Source organism: Tenebrio molitor, chromosome 1 (assembly GCF_963966145.1).
Source record: "Tenebrio molitor chromosome 1, icTenMoli1.1, whole genome shotgun sequence".
NCBI classification, from domain to species: Eukaryota; Metazoa; Arthropoda; class Insecta; order Coleoptera; family Tenebrionidae; genus Tenebrio; species Tenebrio molitor.
In genome coordinates, this window is record NC_091046.1 from 33,851,965 (window position 1) to 33,875,258 (window position 23,294).

The following is a 23,294-nucleotide window of genomic DNA, read 5'->3' on the forward strand; positions in this document are numbered from 1 at the left end:
GTCCTTGATCACCGGGTAGAATGGCTCTTATTTATTAAGTGTATACTTGGTTGCCTAGGTATACATATGAACAAAAAGTTTAACTTATTAACATGTTCAACTTTTATAAACATGCTTTAACTGAAAAAACTTTCAGAAATAGTGCTAAAACACCAACCGGTTTACGAATAGCAACTTTGTTTTCAATTAACTTTTTAAGACTAAAATACTTTACCAATTAAAAATTGTCTTTTACTTTAACATAATTGCTATTTCTTCTATTTTTGACTCCAAGTATTTGAAGTGCTACTGTTTAGGTAAAGATGTCAAAAAATGCCAATTATTCTTACAGTACATTTATTTGAAAATTTATAAAAACTGACATCTCGTATACAAAATTAGATCATTTCAAATATTGTGATTGCCGAGTTTAATTTACTTTTTAGTACCCAAAGACAGATTAAAAACCTTACGAAGATAACCAACACATTTTCAGTGTTTTACACTTGATAATGGTCTTGGTCTTCACACAGGCTTTAATCGAAATAAATGTCTCAATTTACACTCGTACGAAAAACTTTAATATTGAAAAACGTATCAACAATTTTTGTATTTCCGATTGAATAATTCGTTCGACGATTTTTCTAGATCCGTCGATTTACTTTTTTTATTACTTACCTTCTTACGCTTGCACCTGGACAACTGTAATTCATGTTACACTCTTCACTGTTAATTCTGCAGTTCCAAAATTTGAAGGGTATCCTTTTTTGGAACAAATTCAAAGACGAGGTTGACAATGAATAAGGAACTGCACTTATTTCACTGTGATTTATTTCTACAAACAAGTCACTTTGATCCACATAAATTATATATACATCTTCTCAATCACACTGCTTAAATAAGTGTACGTATTTTATATATAAATATATATCTGATCAATCAATAATAAGCTCAGGGCCTTTTGCATGTCACAGGGCAAGATACTCTAACAGATAAATAGACTCCGCTTGACCAGCGCAGCGGGACTCGCACAGCGGCCCCACGCGAAGGAGACTTTAGAGGTAGCCTGCACAACACAAACAATCAGTAGTATTTATCAATTTAATGATAACAATAACACAGGTTAGACCACAGTACCTTGCTCTCACATAATATTAACATTCATATATAACATAATCAAATATATTTATAATATAATTAAACTTAATAACTATTAATAAATTGTATGTATATATATATCTATAATTACATAAAATTACAGCTGTTAGTCCATCACCATGGTTAAGCTAAAGAGAACTCATCTCTCTAGGACGGTCCTCACACGTACTATGATAAAACGTTGAAATAGTGCAGTGCGTTCTGTCTGCAATATCCACAAGCATTCATTCTCACGACGCTGTCACTCGCGCTTAAAAGCTACGCTACCCTATGCTAGGATGCCCTTGAATCCCTCCAGAGCACTTCTGGAATGTGTGTGTGTCGCTCATAAAACTCAAATCAACGTAACATTTATAAATTAAACAACGGAGCAGGGTGCTGTGGCCGCTCTCTATTTTATAAAAATATGTGGTGGCGGTGCGGCCTGGCCGCCCTAGCTCTTTGTACTTCATGAAGGCATCAATGTCAACAACTACGAGATTTCCAGTAACCTATGTACAGTGTAAGCTGGTATTGCACACAGATATGGTAACGAAAACGAGGGGGCGGACGGCCGTTATTTCCTTTTCGCGTGGAGCATTTCCATAAGAAGCGTTTGGGTTGGCGCGCTACCACTGCAATGTTTATGGTAAAGGTGTTCCTCTCCTCGCGCCGCCAAACTGTGGATTTCAGGCAGTAGTTGCATCATTTTATTGAACTTGTCCTAAAACATACACCACCAATCAGTGTCCTCCCTGTTAAGACCCCAATGAACCCCCAACAACTACTATTCGTCAAACTAAATTTAACTGAAATTTCTTTCACCGTTACTAAGCAAAACTGATTCTATAACTATAAATTTGGACACAAAGGCCATGACTGTTTTTATGCAAGTTGTTTTGTAGCAAAAAATCAAATTACATATACCAGGTTTACAGTCCTATAAAAATACTTATTTCAATAAATAAATAAATAACAAACAAATTTATTACTATAACAAATGTTTAACAAAAAACACTTAATAAAAATATAACGAGTTGTCAATTAAATGAGTCGATTGCTAGAGGTTTTTTCACTGTATAAACAATTCACACTAATTTATTTATTTCTACTCTCCAATATTTATACTACGAATATTTAATATTAAATTGTAATGTATGGTTGTAAAGTTTAGATATCTAATTAGACAAATTCTGTCTTGGCATTATTGTCCTATTTTAAATATGGGTACCATTTGTAATTCATAAACAATCGAATTATTGTACGTTTAACAAACAAATTATACCTTAACTACACGATTAAGAATTTTAACACTCAATTTTAAGAGTAAATCCATGAATATACCTTACTTGGAACTGAATAAACAAACATCATTTAAATTATTATTATCTGTGTAAGATGTAAGCTGTCCAAAATGTGATGTTTTTGTCAATAAATAATAATTTAAAAGTAATGTATAATATATATTTATTTAACGAATCATATTGAGAGCAAAAAGTACTGGTACTTACGTCAAAGCCTTCTAGAGACTTTCAAAATTTAATAGCTATTTATAATTGAAATTTTTTAATAAACAATTGTCAAAATGTTATGTTGGTATGAGCCAAACAGTGATTTTCATGAAAATACGGTTAGTCACACTGAGTGTCAACATTTTTTTAATCTAACTGAGCCTGCGCCCTGACGAGCGAGACTTTATTTCAAATTCGAAAAATATTTCCACTGATTTATCATTAAATTTGTTTTGAAAATGAATTCGCGGAAAACAGGTCCGGGAAGTGAAATGAACATAACCTTAACTATGATTTGGTGTCAAGTTGTTATACAACTGGTCCATATGTGCACATTTTGGGGTGGTACAGGTGGTTTTTTACTTAATTATGACATTGACAATTGTTTATTAAAAAAATTTCAGTATATGTAATAAGTACAGGTCGCAAAATGTAGCTTGATACTTGAGATGCGCAGATACTCTTGGGCCCGGTTGTATAAAGCTTAGTTAACACCGTGTCAGCTAACAATGCGTTAAGTCGGAAATCCGACCGTTTGATTGCCTGATTCAAATAAAATGTTAAATATCCTCCAATCAGATCGCTTGACATTATGTTAACTTTAACAACGACTTGACATCGCTTTATGCAACAGGGCCGTAGAATGAGAAATCTGACTTGCAAGAAAAACCGAAAATCCTCCGACGGCTTCGTTTACAGTGGGTCTCTCCCCACTACTTCCCACAATTTCCCAAGTATTAAGCTACGTTTTGCGACCTGTACGTAATATAGGTCTTTGTGGACGAGCCTATAGCCTATTTATGGCAGCTTGCGAGGGAGGCCAATAAATAGGGCGAGTTCACAAATACGAATTACATACAAAGCTTTATATTCGATTGTAAAGTTACGTTTCTTTTAGACACAAAATTAATAGATTATAAAAATTACGACAATTCCGAAGTATTCTGTTTTTGTTGCAACGGGTACGGAATTGTTTATTTGAAAACTAACAGCGTTTGTATTTGAAATACGAGCTAAAATAGTCTTTATTTATTTCTTAAGTAAGTGAAATTAAAGCAAAAGCCAAAGAATCTGTACTGCAAAGTTTTCTATTAATTCTACGTATTCTTTCCTGATTTAAGTAAAATTATGAGATTTAGTTATTTTGACGTATATTTTGAAGCAATACCCAAAATTGACAAGCGACCGTTTTACTATCATTGCGGATGCCGTCCATAAAGAGCTAGTTTATGGACAACAAATGATATCATAAATCATGAATTATAATACAATCGAACATAAAAAAGTTTAAAATGTTTCCAAGATATTTTGGTGTAAATTTGACCCGACATATGTATGAAGGTTATGTGTGTGACTTGTAATTGACAAACCTCTATCCCACTACCGCTAAAATTGAAGAATGACTATGTTTATGTTTCACGCAATTACCAGTAGGCTAACTCCATCTTTTAAATGTGTCGTTATAATTGCTTTTTGAGTTTTGTTTAAGCTTGTTTGACACGATGCTAAATTTCGTAGTAAATTTGTTAGAAAATGAGAGACCCTCGACAGGACCAATGAACGATCAGGATCATAGTCTGTCTTTGTCAGATCCTGATCGTTCATTGGTCCTCTCTCATTTACTAGTAAATTTTCTCATAAATTTAGCATCGTGTCAAACAGGCTTTAGATGTAACATTTAAAAAGTAAATTTTAGAAAATCGTGTAATGTAAATTGTTGTTTTGGGCAAAATCTATCAAGAACGTCAAATGATCTCATCTAACATGTATGATGGAAGTAGTTTTTAAATAATAAAATACGGAAGTAAGGCATGTAAATGTCATTGTATTAACTCTAGAACATGCAATAATTGGTTGATGTGTGGACAAAGATCATCCTGCCAACCAAATAAAACAGAAAGTACTATGTAATGTCGCGAGCAAAAAATTCTGGTCGTCAATGTCATTTCAAAATTTGGTTAGATTGTCACAAATTAAAAATTTTTCCCTGCCTGATTATGCCCATGTCAACAGTGTCAAAAAATTAAATAATTTATGTCAATTAATGTCATACAACATGATGTTAGGTTATGATTTTACGATCGTTTTACAATGGAGCATTTTCCATTGTGTCAAAACATGATTTTGACCAGTTTTTTTTTTGCTCGCGACAGTACTTTATTCTATCAACTTTACTTTTTGTTTAGTGAAAGGGTAGTAATGAATTCTACTTCAAACTTATTTAAAAAAGGGCATAATATTGATTGTAATAGTTATCTTAGATATCTTATCCTTACAAAATTATTTTTTGATAGTACAGTTGACAGTTTCAGTTTAAGAATATGTATAATAATCCTCAACAATCAAACATCAAGTTCGAAATAGGATACGAATTGTGTTGTCTGGTGTAGTCAAGTATTTCAACATATTTGATAAAATATTAATACTATAGTTCCAAAAGAAGCCAAACCCTCGCATTTTTCTTGCCCTTATCTTTTAACAATATTGTCATAAAATTTGGCGAGAATAATTATGTACCTACTTGCAATGTATAATTGTTTTTGGTAAACAATGTATCTGTAAAATTTGTTGTGTTATTTTAATGTTATACTAATAAGCAATTTTAATTTAGAGGATCCATGGCCCTCTGTAAATTACAACACTTATGGCCGTTTGCACCGACGTTCCTTATTTTTAAACCAAGCTTAAAAACAATTGTTGCTACGATTTTAATAATTGTAACTAAGGTTTTAAGCTTTTCTTAATTTACGACGGTGCAAACGGCTATTAATCTATTAATTATTCAAATTTACAAGATGTGCCCATACATTTTGAAGATGTTATGTATGGTGGTTGGGTTTACCTGAACTTGTGGGTAACACGTCACTGTATATTCGAGTAAAGCTTGTTGAACTTGTTCGTAACCTTCTTGTACATGTTTTTTGTTAGTGATACCTCGCACATCTAAAAACAAAAGAAAGAGTTACTACAAAACTTATTATTTTTAAATTTATTGCTTTAATTTATTTTTTCAATTGCTTCTTAAACTGTGAAATTTATCTTTTTAGAAAACAACTCACCTGGATTAAGCAACAATAAAAATTTAACACAGATATAATCGCTAACGTCGTATTTGAGTTCTTGAAGTTTGGCTGTGATGTCATTAAAGTGATCTGCTAAACTGGGTACGCCTAATAGTCCTAAACTTAACAAATCGAATTTTTGACCATTGTGTAAAGTCATTTCATCCGGAAGATTATTGTGCATGCGCTGGTGTATGTGATCCAAAACGAGCATATCTGACCACGAATGTTGCAATAATTTCATTTGGTCATCCACCTGGAAAAACATGTTTATCAAAAATCAATTCTGACAGATATAAATACAAGTCAAGGAAAAATTGGCATCCATGTGGCAAATTTAAATTTTCATTATGTACTTAACGTTAATTTTTTACCAACGAAATAACAATCAGCTAAAAAAAAAACATTGAATTTGACGTTCCTCGTTGTGAAGGACGGTATTAAAATTAATCAGAGTTAATAATAACAAATATAACCTTGTTTTTTTAATAGAGAAAGTAATTAATGCGAATCTCTTTTCTCATGAGACCTTCATTTGTAACGGTAATTTGCTGGAAAACGTTACAATGATGATTTTTAAACTTGCCAACATCAAGATGCAACAGAATTTATTCATCGTGCACAGTATAGATATAAAATGATAACGCAATTCATAACAAAAATTTCATAATTAAAATGATAAATGCCACTTGGTGACTTTAATAGAAAATGGAATAAATCGAATTCAAACTATTTTGTATATAAAATAACCGTGTCAAACAGAATGAATATTTTAAAACTTGTTCTGTATTGCGTGACGAGAAAAGAGATAGCAACAAAAAACATAGAGAAGGAAATACATTGTGTAGTAAGATTATGTAAAATGAGCAAATAGTTGAAAGTGAAAACGACCAACAAATTCAGGCCAAGTTCAATATGTCCGGTCTGTTCTATCTTTACTGTATGTATTATCATGATGAGTCAGAATTTATTGCTTGTTTTGATGTTAATATTTTAACCTAGATTATAATCAAATTTGTACCTCCATCATTGGCTCGAGTTCGAGTTTTCAGTACATTGTCGTCTCGTTACATAAAAACGTATTTTTATTCACTTTTCATCACCGTCGTCAAATCTTGAACTGTGAAATTCTAATACATATTCTATAGCATTGTAAAATAAAAAAAAATAAAAAAATTAAAATAAAATAAAAATATATTCGATTAATATTTAACATTGATTAATAATCTTTAAAAAAGTTCTTCAAACGAGTTTATTTTCTACTCAGCTTGTGATAACGTGTGTGATTCTGAATGTATTTGCATTTATTAAAATTGATTTAAAAAATATTTTCTTTCTTAAGCGATTTGCTGTTGAGTGATGTCAAGGATAGTGGAGTAAAATCGAGCTTCTTAATCAACATCGTGTTCACACATAAAATGAAATTAGGTCAAAAGTGCAGTTTATACACTGCAACATCCGTGATGCATTTTTGTTAACTGAATATTCGGTTTGATTATTGTTCTAACCGGCGAGCCTGACAAATCCTGTCATCCCAACAATACATCCTCCCCAATGTGGCAATAGCAAAATGATAACTAGTTTCACCGTAATGTTTTCAACTACATATATTACAGTCGGACATTAGACAATGTCTAATTTCTTGCAGTAGCTTCTGTTTAATAAATTTAACTCTGTTTTAAACCAAACGATATAAATTTAGTTAATAAAGAAAAAAGCTTGTGAAAGCACTGCAACGCATGTATAATGTGTGGGAAAAACTTTACGCATGACGACCTTTAAGCAAGTAATTAAGTCTTGATGAGAAGTTTAACATAATGTTCATAAAACTTGAAGAAGTCTGTGGGGAAACCAACTCCGTTCCGCCATTCGATTCTCAAGAAGAATCCAAATAAATTACATTTATGTATGGATATAAAATATAATTCTAAAAAAATTAAAATGCTACATATTTTTACAATGAGTCAAACATCTAAATGTCTGTTGGGTGTTGCGTATAAATTAATGATAGTTACTACAGTTTTTTGCTTAGTCACGTTAACAGCCAACGTAAACGAATGAAAATCCCCAGTATACTTTGCGGTGCCGCCGAAATTAAATAACAATAATATCGAAAGTGAAGCGTCAAAAGACTTTCCCCACGGTTTGCTATTCGGAACACTTTCCATTTTTGCTATAGAATCCGTCGTTTCGTAATCGTTTGCGACTTGCGGCGTACTTGACCCACTAACAATGGCCTACTTGATGTTGAGCGAAACTCAGTGGCGGGGAGAACGTCCGGACTTAGCCCCGACAGGCATTATTATGTTATGTGCGTCTAATACAATCGGAAAAACTCCAACTAAACGCAATTAAACGAAATAATGCACCATTTACTCTTGTGTTACGCGAATTCCAAAATTAACCTGCGTAGAAATGTCTTCTTTAATTTTAATGTACAATGTACGTAAGTTTCACACTGAAAATTTGATTTTTGGCAGAATTCTTTGAGTGCAATTAAGGATACGATATTGTCACTAGGAGCAATGTTTATTGTTGCCACATGTTGACATTTAGCAATATTCTCAACATATAGTGGCACGCCACCGGTGAATTATTTAAATACAGCTCAATTTGGTAAAGCTAGAGTTACTCAATTGCGATGTTCGACTTGAATTGCTATCTAGGTCGCCAATTGCATACTATCTGATTAATTCTTGAAGTAATACACGTTCTTAATTTTAACACTTCCATGGCCGTTATTTTTTCTGCTTTCGTGTAAATTTCTAATTTCAAAATTTCACCGGACAAAAAGAAGTGCGCAACGCGGACAAATGATACAATAATAGTTCCGATTGCCTTGGCCGAAATTGGATCATTCGAGCTTCTCGTTTATAACTCACTTCACTTCGATTTCAAAAAGTCTGAAAACCTTACAAGGTAGGCGTACCGAAGGATGGGTGGGTGTCTTTTTTTAAAATCTCATTAAAAAATGCATTCAACATCTCAATTCAATTCTTTTTCTCATCTTCACAAAAGCGTGGTTGCAAATACGTAGAACATGATTTTAAGTTGCATTAATTTATTTATGCATACTGTGTTCTTATGCAGGCGATAATCTTTTTGAAAATATGTATTTGAATACGTTGTGACATTTTTCTGATATGTACTTATTTTTCGTGGTTAACATTTTATGAATTTCAATAATTAGTTTCGACCTTTAAATTCAACAACGAAGAACTATACCGAGTTCCAAAAAATTTGTTTCTATAAAATATGTACTTTTTTAAATCATGCCAAAACTTTCAAAAGAATAAAATGTCAACTGTTACTGATAGGTTTTTTTTTTTTGTTGATTTCTTTTTGCCATAATATTGTTTACATTGTAAAATTTCGTCAGCGTTTACCTACCGACAATTTGAAAATTGTTTCCGGTTTATCAAAACCCGAACAATAGATAATATAACAACATTTTGTTTTGCACCGAACTATGTTACATGAGCACCATTAAATACATTTGATTTGGACGTACGTCACTGATACAAACCTTGAGATCCTTAAAGAAGACAGAATTCCTCGCCCAATCAACTTGCGAAAAGAGATTTTGGTCCAAAACTTTACACATTAGTTCAAATAAGTCCACTTCACACTGATTATACGTTTGGTTCTGCAATAAAGTGTATAAAGAGTTCTGCCACTCACGGTCGTCAATCGCTTGCACGAAGTCCCTTATAAGTGGCGACACTTTACTAGATGGAGGAGCACTGCCCCCTTGTACCACCGTATCGAACTGGAACGCTTTGGGACTAAGTGAATGAGGTGACGTGGTGGTTGAATTGGCCGAACCCCATAGTTTGTTGTCGGGTCCCATCACCATGGAGGTTGGTGCACCGGGTACTCCGACTATTTGGAGTGCCGGTTGTTGGTTGGAGGCTTGCTGAACCAGTGCAGAAGTGTTCACTTGACCTAGAGCAACGGCTATCGGACTGGGCGATGAGTCGGGTGATGACGTTAAAGATGACACTTGTGGGATTTGAATCTCTTGTTTTATGTGTATATTGGCGAAAGGTGATGTTCCTGGTTGATTGCTGTACATTCCGTCCCCGAGAGAGCCCCCCCTTAACGTTTGTGCTGCAAGTTGTCGCTGACGCATCATCTGCAGCTTCCGTGCTCTATCCCTTTTGTACATCGGACCAAATTTATTCCTCCCTCCTCTCATTCGATCCGCTCGTACCGCTAAAAAAAGAAACAGTTTATTGGTCGAATTTTGGTTTTTCATCTTGAACAAAAAAATTTTATTCGGTCAAACGAACGCATGTAGGTATCTCTATATGTATTTCTTTTAGTCAAATACGAGTAATGGCTATGATGAGTAGAAAAACATTTTCTAAAAAGTCTTCTCCAAATAGAATTAACTGCAAATTTGATCAAAATTTCTTTTACGTTATTGAGTTAAAAGTGACTTCAGAGTAATTCTGGTTATTTAGTAACAATTGTCACTTTGTTACTGCTAAGATTCAATAAAAATAAATTAATAATGTATGTATGTACATATATCCTTTTTTTTATCAGTAGGTAATGTGAACAGTGCATGAATGGGGATTCTTTCCTCTTATCAATTTTAATAATTAAAAAAAGTTTGCTAGACTTCTTAGAATCCCCAAATATCTCAAATTTTTTGTACGTCCACTTCGATAACCACCTGTACGTAAATTATAAATAATATCCGATAACGTTTTCTTTTGAACGAAATGGTTAACAAGAAGTAAGATTCAGTGAGTCAGTTTCTTGTTTAACGATTTGGAAGTGTGAACAAGTTTTGGTTTATCAATGTACGCTGCATTTCAAGAGTTAAAATTAACATGTTTAACTAGATAAACATTAAAAGAAATTTTCTTTGTTGACTTTTCGTCATAAGAATCTACAAATTGAAAACTCATACATGTGTTTCAGTACGTAGTTATCCTTAAAGTTTTCAAAATTTAAAAACGATTTAGGTATTTATGGAAAATATAAAACTTTCTAAAATTCAAACTTCCTTCGATTAAGAGTATGTAATAAATCGACTTTTCAACGCCAAATTAAAAAAAAAGTAGCTGTCTAGATAGACATTCATGTCTGTAGATACAGACATGAATGTAAAGATGTATTCTATATTTTTGGAAATTCAAGTTGTCCAGTATAAAATGAAAAAAATATTAAAGCATTTTTCTTTATTTAGTACGAGAACAAAGCGAACTCAGTAATTGATATAACTGTTAATTAGCTGCGGAGTTCGAAAAAAGAAAAGTTGAAAACTTCAACATTACATAATCGAGCGATCAATACAACCATTATAAAATTGCAAACAAAACGATTGCGCTAACCTTTCTCTTGGTAAAATGAAAATGGTACATAGCTTAGTAATTTGGCATTTAAGACAGCATTTGGATTTTCTCGCCTGTGGGACAGGCACGTATTTGTGTAGATAATGAGCCATCGTGTGAATAAACGAAACAAATCATAGGAGGCAAAATACAGATCATAAACCACCGACTACGGCTGAACGTTGCACAATCGACAATATGCATGCGCCATCCGAAACGAAAGTTCAAACAGACAAAACAGGCATATTTCAACAGTTCAGTTTTAAATCTCGATTTCACTTTTGTTCCCGAGCAAATGGGCGAGTTTTCAATTGCCGTGTGATGCGTAAATTACACATATTATGAAAGACAAAAGGAAATTTAACCAGCTTCGAGCCATGGTTAGGTATCTCGACAATAAAGTACATAGTTGGTAACGTCGTCCTATTTAACGCGATAAATGTGCCAAAATACAAATAGTAACAGATTGGGGTTCAGACGAAAGTTTGCAGCTGATCTGAGGCTTTAACCGATAAGAAAGAGACATCTGCACTTTATAAATTTACTACGTTTATGTTAGATAAGAGAGGTGTAAACAGTGCGATTCAGTTGAAAGAATGAAATTTAAATAAAAACTCGTTTTATATTTCGAACAACTCAAAAGTGACTTTTAAATGAACTGATTAAAATTCACATGAACGAGACTTGAATGCAGTCGTGGACATCACACAAACCGTTTCCAACCACAGAATTGACCACCATTTGTCACAACTAAATTACTTCTATTTAAATGCCTCTGTAAAATTTAAATAAAACCTGACATTGTTTACAAATTGTTATGTTTCGTGGCGAGCACTCAGGTAAATCACGTCAGTTTTTCAGTTTTTTCGCTCATGCTACTGAAGAAATGGCAAAGAAACTTCTATTGAAACTTGTATTTATAATTCGCGGTAAACTTCTGTGGAAACTTAAATTAATGAAACTGAAAAAAAAAACTCCTTCACAACATGATGTGTACATATAGCCAGCCAGAATACTAAGAAACCTTTCATCTTAAAACTACATTATCGGAAGTATCTGCTTTTGGGGTGGCAAAATTTAAATTCAGACATCAGTGATAAGCTGATAAGGCACCCTGTAATATTACATTACTATATTGTAAACTATGGGCCAATTTACAGAAAGAGAATTAAATACATATTTAATTCGAATTAAATTTTAATGCGCGATTAACCCATGAATCCGAAATTTCGATTGGTTCAATCTGATCACGTGTTCAGTTAATTTCGCATTTGATTACGATTAACTTAATTTCGCTTCTGTAAACTGGCCCTATTAATTGAATTTGATTAGTAATCTTACTAAAATGTGGATATACAACTTAACATTGGCATTTTAGGTTTTGTTTGTGACACAATCGTGACAAGAAATCTTTCTGATTTTACTCGAAAACCACTGTGAGTTTCAGAAACCACTGACAGTTGATTAGCAAGTATAAACAATGATAGAGAAAGTAAGTTTAAACATGTTTAAATTTTTATCTGTAGTATATACCGGGTGGTATCAACCACCAAACACATTACACAAATTAAAATAATATATGAGTTGCTATGAAATATATTATTGCGTAATGTCATATTGACAGCTATAATTATCATCCGTACAAACAATGCCATCGGGAAACTTTTGATGTAGGTAACGTAGAAAGTAGAAATACTTTTGAAATTTGGTAAAGGGAAGAACGATCACAGAGCAGTATTATGCTCAATTATTGGACAAATTTGACGAAACAATAATATGTTTCATAGCAACTCATATATTATTTTAATATGTGTAATGTGCCTATGGCCAGGTTTGGTGGTTGATACCCGGTATGTATGTGCACAAAATACAATGAGTTTTTTTTATGACTGGCCATAGGGTTTTAGATGGAGATTTTTCAACCCCCTGTTAACTGTTATTGTTGTGAAAATTACAAAGCCTACCGCTGTTATTAGATTAAACAATAATAGCATCTAGTCATTTATTTCATTTTGTGATACCTAATAGGCAATTTACAAACAAAATGTTGCAGAAAATAGTCTGAACATTACTTTACTAATGATAGATCATTATTTATGTTATAACAAGGTTCTTTACTTCAATAAAAATTAAATGAAATGCCTGTATAGGCAGATAAGCAATTACACAAATTTTAGCTTACTGAAAATTCAAAAATTGAAGCAAACAGAATTCAAAAAACGTCTTTTTGCTAGCTTATTCCTTGCTTCTGGTTATTAAATTGTTTCAATACGTTATCATATCCTACAACTTTACTACAAAATTGGGTTGTATATTTTCATGAGGATAAAAGTTAACAGGGGGGGAAAAATTAGCATGTAAAACCCTATGAGTCTTAAAAAAAACTCACTGTACATTTTAATTCTCTTTTAATTTGTTTTGGTTATCATTGATTTAAAAATAAAATGTGTAGCCACTTAATGTACAAATTTTATTTTCAAAGCGAGACAATTACGTGTATCTATCCCTTTATGAAAAACAAATTCCAAGCATGAAATAAATAATGTTGTGTATGTACGTGCATGTACATACCATGAAAAAAGAAACACGAAATAAACAATCTAGTGGATGTGTATGTGGCCTTGAAGTTAAGTCTCTTAAACTATAATTAGCACAATCAACTCGCATGCATGATTCTATGTAATTTCTCTCTTTCATTACAGTACCCACTATCAGGGATGTTCAAAGATACAATCGCAATTGAAAATTGCAAATAAAACGAAGGAAACGCTGCATAAATCTTGAACGGAAGCTCTTTACTTGCAAGTAGTACATAGAAATATAAAATTTTAACGCAGCACAACACATTTTCCCTCATTAAAACCACAATTTATGGCCGTTTCGTGAATCTATAAGCATATCGATCAGAACATTTCGTAATATAATTGCACTACATGTCATGTTCTCTAATGCCAGATGAAACTCAAACTTAAAATGTTTAAATTGTCGATAAGACTCTCGTAAGGTACCGCCTCCTGGTGCACATTTCTGCGAAACTATTTGGTAGAGAAGAAAAATCCCCGTGCGCAGCATTCACGTATTTTCATTTGACACCCCTTTGTTGCACTTCTGCTCGCAGGAAGCTGGAACTCGTTTACATTCAACGTCCGGCCTCCACCCAAAAATACTTTTGGCAGGCGAATGCAGCCGCCTTCGCAACCGTGCAATGTTTGGTCCGCCTTTGTATAACTAGTCCCACTAAAACGATCTCAAGGTAAATAGTACTCGCCGCGGATATGCAGCGATCTTCGCCCTTGAGTTCGTCTGTTGTAGGTTGTAGCCTCAAACACTGGACGACATCCAAGTGCGCGTACACGCACACGCCGACACCGTTGTTGTTATTGGCACACTGATCTGGCCAATGCAAGTCTATTAATAGACTCTTTGTGCCGATAACACGTTATGCAACCAATTCAAGGGCAGAGAAAGTTGATCCGTTGCATGTCGGTTTGAGATGACGACAGTGGTAAGTAATAGAAGCATACTAGACCGTATCTTTCTAGGCCAGGTATTTCGACGAACAGGTGCCCAACGGATGGGAAACACGACATCTGCTCGAGGACGGCGAGACACAAGGGTAGCAACAATGGGATAACACCTCTTCGCCGAAGCCAGAAGTGAGAGCTTTCACTCTGCACTGACAAGCAGAGGTTGCACCAACATGATTTCAACAAAATCCAATAAGAAAATTACAATTGCAAGTTACTTCAAATATAAGACTTTAATATTGATTGTTTACACTTAGTAATTATCCAAAATCAGCTTTTTGCGGTCAAACATCTTCCGGCTGCACAAATTGGCCGCGAAAAATACCTCAGTATACAAACAACAATAAATTCGCTTCTTAAAGAAGGATTATTGTTAAGAGCATACCTTCAAAGACACAACAGCACTAGTGACTTTAAGCCTTTGTCCGCCACGCCATTTCAAAGTAAAACCTGGAAATCTGCCTAGCCACGGGGTCTTCGATACAAACTGCAGAAACAACTCTAAGCACCTTACCTGCACGATCGTACCAGTTCGGAGAAGCGTATATCTTGCAAATTCCGACAGGAATTTTCAAAAAAGATGCTACTGTATCTAGTATCTAATAAAACATTATCTTAATATTAAATGCAAACTGTCCACATGGACCCTTTTTAACTTCAAATCGCAGGTAGTGACATATTCTTTCCGTTGTATTTATATTTATTGTATATAATTTTAGGTTGTTGGTTAATGACAAGAGCCAAGGTCGGATAAATAAAAATTTCATTTCCTATGCTCGTGAAACATCTAGGTACGGTTTGTGGGATTGACACACTGTTTTTTTTTTAAGAACTGATGTCGGTTTTGTTTGAATTTGGAAAAAAAAGCAATTTACACATCTTTATAAACGTGTATTTTGATAAACTGATATTAAATGCAATTACATAAATGATATTTAATTTTAAAATAAAATTGTCAGATATTTAAAACACAGTTTGATTTCAATACGTCTACATCTAGTTACCTTCAACGACGAATCTGTATCACAATCAAACATTTACCAACATAAGACGTAGGTAGTCATGTTGCACCACGCTAATGCTTGCAATGTGTCAGAAATAAAAACATCACGCTGCACTGCTCAACTAGGCTATTGGAAATTGCTAATCGCCTTGTAAGAACTGCGAATGAGAAAAATTTAGCACTTTGAAATTACCGTAAAGATAAAATCCATCTTTGCGTATGATATTTTTCAGAACATAAATCACGACTGTTCACAGATTGCGAATGCGGGAGTAGATGCAGTGTTGCAACCACCAGTTAATTTACAATAATCAACTATTACAGTAGCGTAAGTGTATTATGCAAAGTGGGTTTGAAAACATCGGTAAGGTTTAACTGGAAGAGTTCTTCTTCTTGGTGTCGACAGGACCGACTTTGCTTTGTAATTGACACAGCAGAACCATACTGTCGACTTGCCCAATGGGTGCCCCGTTTTGTAACATAATTCAATCATCGGACAATGCATACACGCACTGCGTGAGAATATTTATTAACATCAGTGTCTAAAAGAAACAGTTGCCCAATATTGGCGCAATAGTGAACAAAAGCATGGTTCTTCAAGAGTGTTTTGTCCAACAGCAAACCTCTCCTCTGACCTGCTTTCGGCACGTGCCCCACAACCTTCATCCATAATGCACCATATTTTAGATTGTACAATTTACTCCTAAATTTAGAAAACTGGGCCACATTTTCGTTTATTGTACAATCCCAGATGAGGTATTATGGGGATTGCGTTCTCAAAAACGTAGTTAAATGAACGTTTTATTGATTGATGCACTTAGCAGTGTTTAAATTATAAACGGCATGGTGACCTAAATTTCTTTAGATCAGTAATTTGCCAGATGAATTTGACAATATTGATGGAACACGACGGGAGACGTTGATTTTAATTAAATTTAGTTATTGCATTGCTCTAGAAAAATTCTCTTAGCTGCTATTACGACCACCTTCCTGTAATCATGATGACCTAGGTTCAGGCGTGACGCCACATTTTAAAAAGAAAATTAAAACTATGCATACAAGATTAATATTTTGGGAGGCCCATAACATTGGGCAGTAGAAAAATGATTTCAAAATAGGACAAATATATTTTAAAAGCGATTTTTCTTAAAAATCACCACTACCTAAAAATGTGCAAAAGATTCTAGCTTATAAAGAAGTTGTCTTTTTGTTTAAACTGTTAAAATTTGAACAAAAAGTCACAAGAACTATGTATTTCTGTTATTTTTAAATTTTCTTGGGCAATATACATATTAAAGGTAGTTATTTAACATATTATTTCAACGTTGAATTGTCCTATCGAATAATTCCTCAATACCCACTTTCCATAATCTTACATGTCTACAATTTTACGTTTATAACATATAGTAATAAAAAAGTCACTGTACAACACATGATATTTATCAAAACTCAAAAGTTTACCTATGCGTGTCTCCTAGGCCATGAACTTCCTTAGAATTTTCCCATGGTGAGCCAAGAATTGATCAACTATAAAATGAAATGACACTATATTCATTGACAACATTTACTTGATCTCGAGAAAAAAAAATTTGGGTACGGGCGCAAATTTAATTTCAGTTAATAAGTCGAAACTGTGTTATACATTACAAATTAAATAATGCAAAATATAGGCCTCAGACTATTTGTATAGAAATCTCACAAAAATGCGTGAACTGACAATTGAGTCAATATTGAAAACGGAATTATTATCAATATCAATGTAAACGAATGTTGCCCAACATAGTATCCTAAGATTTGATATTTTAAAATAACTTTCGCATCTTACACTCCGCAAAGATAAGAAAAACTTTCCCTACCATGGGTTGATTTCTTGTCGTTGCAAAATGTTATATCCGGAGGAACTGAAAGATAAAAAGTTTCTTGTAAATACATATGTATGTGGATATGTACAGAAACCCCACTGCTGGCTCACCGACCCAACTAAGTTGACGGGCTAGTGGAACAAAATATACCTACAAATAGTTACAAGTATGTTGCTATTTGTCATATCTCAGGATAGTAGATAATAGCAGGCGATATAAAGCGCGTTCGTCAAATAAACCCAAAACCCAGACATCGTTATGTTAAGTGTTACGCGTACGCTTCACCGAGAACAGAGGAGAGAGTTGCCGATGTAACAGCGGTCATGTAATACTGCAATAAAGTGAAATAACAACATTAATTTCCATTAAATAGGCCACTGCCAAGGTAAAGTCGTGATCACAAACTAAACTATTAGAGAGTAGTGAAAGGTGCGCCGACTTAATGACATCAAAACTCTTGGAATTTGTGTTTCTCTCGATTGTTACTAGAATTTGTTCCACTGGTAATGACATGATTGATTCACGAACTGTTCCCTCACATAAGAAACTGTTCGACAGCCTCAAGGTGCGGCAGTAGGCGAATTTTTCCTGACCTTTGTCAAAACCTGGCCAATGAATGAGATACTCGTAATTGCCACCGTCCAAACTAGTCTGACGACATCTTTTTTCCAAGAACAAGAGAGATTAATAATTTTTTAACCACGATTTAGTACAGGTAGTCACCAACAAGTTTTGAAACACTATTCCGAGATCCTGAACGTTATTCTTTATACACCTGAGCCAACTGACAAAAACAAATTTTACAAATCACCGTCAACACAAAAAACCGATTATCTATGATCTCGTGGAAGAGTGATAAATTTTTATTACGAACCCGTTACACGGAGTTTTGAGCCGGATTTTTGATACGCTTCAGGAAGTACAACAATCATTTTAAAGGCAGGTTTCTGACGTTACATACCTGCGTATTACTGTCCCAGAAAGAATTTGTATGGTGGAACTACCTAACGCCGACTACGTTTTCATATTTCGGCCACGGAAACATTAATAAAATGACTAATTCACCTGGAAAAACTTATTTTCTTATCAAAACTATCACCTATAACTCAGCGCTATTGTTTTGCAAATTTAAAAACGGAAAGTAAAAAGTTCGCAAACGGATTTATCGTAACGAAATGGAGAGCAACTTCGAATCGTATAATATGCAATTCACCATTTTCGTGTCGACATCTCTGGCTAAAATACGTGCAAAGGAGACAACAGATGTGATGCAAGAGACGATCTTGGTCATGTAGGTTGTCGTGTCGCTAACGTAACCAAGTAAGCGCTTCCATAACATTTAACACACAAAACATACGCAAAAATACTAAAAGAAAAACTGTAATCCGGAAGAATTAGGACAGTTTAAAAATTTTAAGACATACTTATTTAAACATTGGTACCAAACGTTGTCAAATCATCCATCATTTGACTTTTAACGCCAAGTATTGGCGATTTCAATGCTGCGTGAGAGTTTAACCAGATTTGGAGTGTTCGTTCATCGAGTGCGATGTGTTTGTTTCAAAATCGGTTCAGTTTACGTTATTGAAAACAGTTTCGATCACCCCAGCAACCGACACTAATTAAACTAGTAGAAACTTTAATAATAGGGGTGGGTGAATTGTCTGAAATTGGGTTAATTTCAGCACTTGCACCAAACTCATTTCGTGTGTGGTTGTAGCATTTCGAGGAGAAAAAAGCGGCCGTGTGGTAATTCTAAACTTTGTTAAGTAGGTCATTTGTCAAGTGGTTGTGTAACAGCTAAAATGAATTTCAACTCTTTCAACCGTGAATTGGTAATTATCAATGAGATTAAATGACAAAATATTTTTTTTGTTCTCTTAACGAGTTGTTTATATGTAGGTACCGCCGACATGTCTACAAAACACGATTTTGTTTATAATATGGAAGAAAGTTTACATGATAATTCTTTCATTAAAAGTATGCTGTGGATTTTGTTATCGTATTTGTAACATTGACCTCGATAACGAAGATTAAACAGCCGAAATTTTCTGAAAATCGCTTATTAGTGTGATCTAGCCGGCACGGCATTTGTGTGACCTTTAAGCGTTAACAGAAGCTGGAAAAAAATTGACGGTTCTGATTTGAACGAGACATAAAGGATTTGATTACAGCTGCGGTATCGGCTCTTATAATACAGGTAAGCAGGTAAGCGGCGCTGCCACGTTTACCTAGGATATTACAATATTGTTATTCAGCGACCTCGTCCCACTTCACGGAACTTGAAGCCAGGTTTACGCGGCTCAAAACATTACCAAATCAGTCATGTATAGAGATGAAATCGTTCACAGTTTCGGAAACAAATGAAAATATAACCGTAACAATTAAAACTTTGATTAATGGAGTCCGAAACAAAGTGTAATGTTGCAACGGAACATGTTCCAGTGAAGATTAAAAAGTGAAATTTCTCGATTATGAAAATTCTCTGGCGACGCTGCCAGCTCTGTGGTAGATGGCGCGAATGATTCACTACACGTTGTGATTTTGTAAAAATCGTAAACGATAGTGAATGAGTGTTGCCGTGTAAGTTTTGCTTTTGTTTGGATCGTCAACCAAGCGCAACTAGTGAGGTTGGAACCATGCAATCCGCTACGCCGCTAACAACGTGGCCTATCCCGACATTCCAATTAACAACATAATATTCACTGATTTACTAAGCTTTTTGTCACATTTATTTGACGAGATCGATACAAAAAATGCAGTTCGACGACGAACAGGTTCGTTTCACGGCTTATTCGAACAGTTTAAAACAGATTGTTCCTCAAAACAATTTTTTTAAGGATACCGACGGCCGCAACCTGATACCGTCATCGTGTTCACGATGCTGAACACACAAACAACTTGCACGCTACTGAAAGAAGATTGTGAACACAACACTGAGCAGCAAAAGTGTTGGTTGCACCTAGAAGTCGCGTTTGCACAATAGATGGATTCTTTAATTATTCTTAGACACTTAGTAGGTATGTAGGTAAAAAAATCACTTATCCCAAAGGATTTTAATTTAATTTTTGCATATAAAGATTGAATGCACATATTAATTGGTCAATGATACAACAACGAAAGCCTACTTCTTGTACATCTGAAACATGTTAAATTATTTCTTACATTTTCTTTTGTTGAACAAAACATAAAAAAATCTTTTATCTCCCTAGAATGGGAGCAACACGAGAAAATCATGTTAACAAAACTAGTAAAATCTTCAGAAATATATTTCTTATGTAGTGCTGCAAGTATGTACACATTTACATATTTAGTATAACAAATCATTAAATTTTGCGAAACGTCATTCAATGTATGATGTGAAGTTTCCTTCACACCCAAATACTGAAAATATGTGAATAAAACCTCGATTAGTATATCCTTGTGTGTTCATTCTCCTTGAACACCTAGTATACCTACTTAAAATCTTGCAACTTTCATTCTGCAACATCTACGACGAATGATCAATATTTTAACTCACGTCATTTTCACAACCTGTTATTGATTTTATAAGATATACTCTTGGGGCTATTAATTTAAAAATAAAAGAACCCTCAGAATTTAAACAAAACTCCTTCAAAATTAGAGCATCAGAATAAGCACATTTGCCGTGACCAAGATTGCGTTTTATAAACAGTTAATTTTATCCTCTCTAATGGAATTACATATTCAAAAAACGGACGACGGAGAGAACTGCTAACTGCTTTTAACTTATTTTTCAAGTAAATCGAAAGGTTAAAATCATATTGCGTGTTATCAACAACGCTGGATTAAGATAAACATTTGGAATCCGTTTTAATAATGTACGATCAGTAACATGTGATTGAAAATTACCTACGAAAAACAAAAATCAGTATCGTTTAGTACCGAGCGATCAAATTAATTTGTAATCGAGTCATCCATGAATACGAAATCGTTGTCGTTACTTGAACGCTACATTACTTTAGATCATAAAAAAAATATTTCTAAATCTTATTTTCTGAAAGGGAAGTGACAATTGTCTAAGAAGAGTTATTTACATAAAAATTGCAGAATTAAGATCCGATTTTTACTTTTGATTTTCATAGATAACTTAGATGGCATCTGTTTGATCATATGGTATAAATAAATAATGTGTCTTTTTTATCTTACTACATACAAATTATTCAGGTTATTTTTTCACAAATTTTCGAGAAATGTTACACTGACATATTCAAATTGAAGAACATTTTATAGCAAAATTATTGAGTTATACAAATTTCAATCATTTTGTTTCCCATAGCTGCCCCTTATTCATATTGTAATAATAAAGAACACTATCTGTATCTCAAAACCGAAGTTTGGCCGAAAACTGCGTTTTGAATTGTAGATCCTCACTTATAAATAGCAACTAAAGGCTTTCTTACACCAAGGCAACATGTACCATACTACAGTGTCTGGTATGTTGCCGATCGCCCAAACCAGGTTGCTGCGACTATGTGGCACGCATACCTCATTTTGACCTAACTAGTAAAAAAGCAAAAAAGACGAGGTGGTGGAATAGACAATTGTTTGCACAACGAAATTTATCTCAAGAAAGGTTAGTTGAATGCAGATGATGGAGCCCTTTTTAAAAATTTTACAAGAATGAGTTTAACTAACTTCCATTATTTGTTAAATAAACATTATGAAATTGTGTCCTACGGTTTTTTAATTTCTTTTTTAAATTAACAATGTCACTTCCATATTTTTCAATTAAAGTTTTAAACACATCTAACTTTTTCCTGTTATTCCCCTCTACGTGTTATTCTTGAAATCTCTTAATTTGATTCCAAAATATTTCGTTATTCCTGTAATCTTCGATAAACATTACAGTTTTTTCATTTGACCATTCCACATTCATCAACATAAAGGGTGTTTTTTTTAAATTTGGCGTCGAAGTTGGTGATGGAGAGTCAATTAAGAACGCGCCACTCGTGTAAAAGCGTACGATTTAAATAGCTCATCTGTTATCTACAGGGTTATTCTAAATGATTGTAGTCGAAGTAGGCCATGTCCATGTTATTACGTTTTTGCCGCTTTCATGTGAACTGTCAGTTGTGTTGCTGTCACTGTCATTTTTTAGGTGAAAAGTGCGGTGATGAGGATTTTATTTATTTTTGTTAAATTAACGATTGAATCCAGAAATATTGAGTTGTTCTACAATCAATTTTAAAAATATTGACTTGTTTTGCACCCAATTTAACACATCATTTTGATGATTTTTTTATGTGGAGCGGCAACCATAAATTTTACATTCAGTTTTCACGCCTACTTCGACTACAATCATTTAGAATATTATCCGTATAGTGCATTCACAATCGACTCTTCAACGCCAAATTTTAAAAAACACCCGTTATTTGGCACATATACTAGGGAAGTAGCCAATCATAATGACACATTGGTTACCTTTCTATGCCTACAGAGGCCGTTGAAGCAAAACTGTCTGAAACGTACAGTGGTGAGCTACAAATTTTGATCAATGTCATTCTTTGACATAATGAAAAAGTCCTTTAGTGTTAAACATGCACAACCTAACATGTTACATGACATCAGTTGTCATTATGTTTGCTTTCACAAATTTTAGATGAAACGAAATGTAAAGTATTGGAACAAAATTACTTAATTAATGAAATACATACATAATTCAATAAATTGTTGACATTAGATATAATCAAGCAAGGGAAAATTTTACTTTGTGGCAATACGACTACACTTTAAAATGGCATCGGTATTTGTCGTCACTGTATCTAAAAGTTTGGGTATGGGTCACTTGCGCGCCGCTGTCAGGAAAATCTACGGGAGGCCTTAATCCTACAGAACAGGCGCGCG

At 34.0% G+C, this 23,294-nt stretch overlaps 1 protein-coding gene and 1 long non-coding RNA gene across 3 annotated transcripts in view; one reads left to right on the forward strand and one right to left on the reverse strand.

Annotated features, from left to right (window-relative positions):
* Nucleotides 1–792: 792 nt before the first annotated feature.
* ftz-f1 (ftz transcription factor 1) overlaps nt 793–23,294 on the reverse strand; it is a 68,239-nt gene continuing 45,737 nt past the window's right edge. For both annotated transcript variants that reach the window (XM_069036748.1, XM_069036747.1), the window contains 4 exons: nt 9,216–9,904; nt 5,687–5,945; nt 5,470–5,570; nt 793–1,840 (listed from right to left, as the gene is read on the reverse strand). In XM_069036748.1, the coding sequence (XP_068892849.1) occupies nt 1,694–1,840; nt 5,470–5,570; nt 5,687–5,945; nt 9,216–9,904 (1,196 nt within the window). In that variant the 3' untranslated portion in view covers nt 793–1,693. The remainder of the gene's footprint in view (nt 1,841–5,469; nt 5,571–5,686; nt 5,946–9,215; nt 9,905–23,294) is intronic.
* Nucleotides 13,794–15,523, forward strand: LOC138122478 (uncharacterized). The gene is made up of 3 exons (XR_011156520.1): nt 13,794–14,287; nt 14,347–15,229; nt 15,281–15,523. It is a non-coding gene; the product is annotated as an uncharacterized lncRNA (long non-coding RNA).